This window comes from Carassius auratus, chromosome 45 (assembly GCF_003368295.1).
Source record: "Carassius auratus strain Wakin chromosome 45, ASM336829v1, whole genome shotgun sequence".
Classification (NCBI taxonomy): domain Eukaryota; kingdom Metazoa; phylum Chordata; class Actinopteri; order Cypriniformes; family Cyprinidae; genus Carassius; species Carassius auratus.
Window position 1 is genome coordinate 3,769,150 of NC_039287.1, and position 4,642 is coordinate 3,773,791.

The following is a 4,642-nucleotide window of genomic DNA, read 5'->3' on the forward strand; positions in this document are numbered from 1 at the left end:
CCAATATTTAGTAACTATTTCAATCAAAACTGAAACATATGTAGATGTAAATATACTGTATACACCATTCAAAAGTTTAGGGTTCAGTATGATTTTTGTCAAATATTTTTGAAATGAGTCTCTTTTGCACACCAAGGCAGCATTCATTGCGCAAAATACAGTAAAAACAGTAATTTTATAAAAAAATAACTAAATAAATAAAAAATAATTAAAATGACTGTTTTTTTAATGTATTTTCAAATTGATGGCATCCATCAGATACCAATGATATTCATTTTACCAACTGTTGAGTTACACTCTGGTTCACAGTCTAAAACTTATGTACAGCCACACTGTTCTTCTCCACATTGTTCTTAATATATTTTATACCACTCCGTCCTCTCAAAGCAATGATACCTTTGTCTTTGGTTGTGTTCTAAACAGTCTAATTACTGCACTAAAATCCTCTTAGGTGACCTGTGCTATTTCTGCATAGGAGCACAGAGTTGCCCAACGTATCTTGACTTAAGAAAGCTTCTTTGTACCCTCCCCATGCAAACACAAAAAAGCATGAAGGACACGCTAATGGTGATAGTGACCACATTAACAGCTCACTGAAGGGACGTATTCGGACGGTAAAAAAGGTGAGCAGGCAACTATATGATTTAGTAGGTTTCTGTGGGATCAAACTGATTTACTCACGCAGTTCCATAATATTTAAGGTCTATTCACCTTAATGCTTAGAGGCTTATTTTCCTGTTTGTTCTGTTTTAAGGCTTTAAGTGAGTGACAGGGTTATTAAACTAAAGTCCACAGTTTTATTCAACTAAAGCCTAACTAAGGTTTACTCAGATTAGATACATCTTTTTCTGTTTGTTGTGTGTTGCAGCTTTAAGTGAGTTGGTGTTATTTAACTAAAGCCTATGCAATCATAGACCTTAATATACTTTTGATGAGTTGTGATGTTATGTTACAGCCAAATGAGTCTATGTTGATGTGATTTGCATGCTAAAGTGACTGCATAATTTTATTTTTCTATGAAGCTAAAGCAGATAGCGGTAGTTTTGTCTATGGTATATTTATATCAGAAAACTATGCTAACATTCATGCCAACATTCATTCAAGAAGACTTTGATAAAAGAATAAAGAGGCTTTCATAAAAAGCCTAAAGAGGCTAAAAACAGAGTAATCATGAAAGTGCTTAAATATGAAAATAGTGTTGTTTTGTTGTTTTTTTAGGAAAGACACAAATCTTAAAACACCACTTTCCAAGAAGCAAACTGAAATGGAAGACTAGAGTAATCTGTGTGCCCAAACAAATCATCTAAGTTTGAAATATTTGAGATAACAAAGAAAACTGAAGCAACCTCTAAAAAAGCTGTCACTTCATTGTAATGGTTGCCAACTGAGCTGAGGCATTGCATCATAGCTGTAATCTCAATTAGGGATCAGTGAATTACTGAGAGTAGTGAAAGGTACAGGGGCTGGAGGGGGTTTGAGGTCAAAGGCTGGCGGTGCAAAATGAAAACTAATCTGCTGCAGTGATGTCCATACGTCTGTACATGAGCTTTATTGAGATTTCAGCCTCAAACTCATATGAAAAAGATCAACTTAATGACAGACATGAACACAACCAAATATGTTCTGCATTGCTAATTTTAATGTTGGCATTGGCAATGTATTGCTTATATAATCAAACAGAATCAAAGAAATGTGCATTCAAAAGATTGACAATAAAACTGACTTACACCAATTTAAAGTGTCTGGGTTGAAATGGGAATTGATGCATATTATTAGCTGTTTGAGGACAGTTCATTTGTCATTCCATGACACCATATCGACAACACCCACTTGTGCAAACAAATTGGATCAAGGAGTAATCTGATCTTCTTACTCTTGATAAACCTAATATCTTCTAAGAAAGAGTGATCGGCTTCAGCGACATAAAGACGCTGTGCACGTGCCAACATTTCAATTAAGGTTTGATGCTATTGCTTCTTGGAATTGAAGATTAAATGTATCTTGACTTCCTGTAAAAGTAATGAAAAAATATGTTTTCTGTGTTTATAAGCTAGATGTTCAGAGACATGCAGCTTTTGTTGAAGCTAATAAGAAAATTGTATTTATTTGGACAAACATTTGTGAGATGAAGATTTTACTTTTTTCCACAGATAATCAATAAATAAAAATGTCTGACAGAATCGTAGATGAGGAACCAGTGGCTGTCACTCACACAGGTCGGTGTGGTTCTTATTGTTTGTGAGACTGTAAATGAATGGGTAGGGAAAGTAATCTAATATATTAAAAGCATGCAAAATGAGGACAGAAAGGTTTTCATAAATCATAAAATTAAAATAAATCCAATCAAAATAACACTTTATAAAATTGATTAAATATTTTATTTGTTTATCTGCATGACCAAAGTTGGAACAACACTTTTTACTTATTCTAATGTTGAATTCTAAGTTGTGATAACTAATCGGAGCATTAATATTTTAGAGGATATGTATGGATGTAATCCGCTCATCTATTCATTCACTTATAGCATTTAATTTTGCAACCATCTCTAGGACCAAAGGGTGTCATCAATGACTGGCGTAAATTTAAACTGGAGAGCATGGACCAGGAGGCTCTGCCTCCCAGCAAGAGAGAGCTGATAAGACAGATGTCGTCCCCCCACAAGCCCAGAGACTCCTGTGTGGGTGGATTCAATCGCAAGGTTGCCTCTTTTGACCATAATTTGAAAATAAAAATTTGTTCTTTGAAGAAAATCAATGCTATTCTAAATTAGATTGCAAAAATATGCATAAAAAAATGCATGGTCTTCATTTACAATATTACTTTGGTCAAAAATAACTATGTTAAGTTTATACATCTAACATTACTGTGATAGGTAGAAAAAGTGACTTAATACAAAGTAAGTATTTGAAGATAATATTTTAATGATTTTTCAGTTGTTTAATTTCAGAAGCAACATATTGCAGTTGTCATTTCCATAACTCTGCATTAGCCTTAACATTAACTCTGCATTAAAGCTTTTAATTTTCCTCCTTTCTCACTTCCCAGATGAGCGCTCAGGAGTACGAGCTGATAAAAGAAGATGATGAGAAAAGTCTGCGTAAGTACCGCAAGCAATGCATGCAGGAGATGCATGAGCGCCTGAGCTTCGGGCCCAAATTTGAGGGCGTGTATGACCTAGACAGTGGTGAGGACTTTCTGGAGGTCATTGAGAAGGAGCACCGTCTCACAGTGGTGGTGGTGCACATCTATAAAGATGGAGTGCAGGTGTGTGAGGCACTTAACAGTTGCATGGATTGCCTGGCCACAGAATATTCAAGCGTTAAATTCTGCCGCATTAGCGCGGCTGCCACTGGAGCTAGCGAGCGCTTCCCAGATGACGTGCTGCCCGCCTTGTTAGTGTACAAGGCTGGAGAGCTTCTGGGGAACTTCCTGGCTGTTACGCAGCATTTCAGCGAGGAGTTCTTTGCTACCGATGTAGAAGCCTTCCTCAATGAATATGGACTGCTGCCAGAGAAGGAATGTGGCCCTGGAGCTGATGAGGATGAAGCAGATGTGGAGTAATGAAAAATGGCAGAGAGTAGGAGTGGATGAAATGTATGGAAGGAATGTTTTACTGAATATGACAAGAATAAGTTTCATTATTCTTCCAGCTAACAAGATGAGATGCATCCGTGTGCACATGCATCTCAGGGTAAAGATCTCTTTGAGAATTGTAGAGAAAAAACTACTGAATGTTTTGTACAGTACAAGAAATGGAATCAATTAAGTCAAGAAAGATAATGAGATATTAAACTATCATGTTTTCTCATATAAGCAAATAGACAATTGCATGAATATGGATTAGAGAAGAATTAATTAGTGTCATGTTTCATGCTTATGCACATATTTATGTAAATGTGATTGCATGTAGCAAAAGATGATGCAAATAAGAATGGTCCATAATCGGTTTTAGAGCTCTTTCTTTCAAAGCAGCACAAAACATTGTATTTTCTATTGGCTTTCAAACTGTGAATTGCTTCTTTTCATGTTACTTGTTACCACATTACTTGTGGAATTATTGTGATGTTTTTATCAGCTGTTCGGACTCTTATTCTGACGTGATCATTTACTGTGGAGGATCCATTGATGAGTAAGTGATGTAATTTTAAATTTCTCCAAATTTGTTTGGATAAAGAAACAAACTCATTCACATGTTGGATAGCAAATCGAAAAATATTTATTTAACCGATGCTTGACCATGATTTTCGGGATGTACAGAAATTTTGTAATGTTCAAGATAAGCAGAATACCAAGTCAAATTTTATTCTCTGTTGGGGATGGTTTTAACCTCCTTACTGCAAACTGGTTTGGCTGGATTTTGCATGAACCAGGAGATTTTGATGTAAACTGTATTTTTAGACATACGTAAATAAAAACAAGTGGAAACGTTCAACATTTCCTCTGACTGCACTGTAGATTTAGTTTCCACTTGCATACAAATTACATGTCACCCCTGGAGAAAGCATTTGAAGAACAGAATCAATCAAGAGAGCAATAATGTGGTTTGGAAAGCGAGACGGCACTTGCTGAAACACAATCTGTGCAACTGACTTAACCATGACCCGCAGGTTCAAAAGTTCCAATGTATAAAGAATAGATATGT

The 4,642-nt window shown here is 35.8% G+C and overlaps 1 protein-coding gene across 1 annotated transcript; it reads left to right on the forward strand.

The window, feature by feature from the left end:
• Positions 1 to 509: 509 nt before the first annotated feature.
• On the forward strand, positions 510 to 4,064 carry LOC113062964 (phosducin-like). Its single transcript, XM_026233073.1, has 4 exons — positions 510 to 623; positions 2,151 to 2,216; positions 2,550 to 2,698; positions 3,046 to 4,064. The coding sequence occupies exons 2-4, from the start codon at positions 2,168 to 2,170 to the stop codon at positions 3,559 to 3,561; spliced, it is 714 nt and encodes a 237-aa protein (XP_026088858.1). The 5' UTR covers positions 510 to 623; positions 2,151 to 2,167; the 3' UTR covers positions 3,562 to 4,064.
• Positions 4,065 to 4,642: the final 578 nt, after the last annotated feature.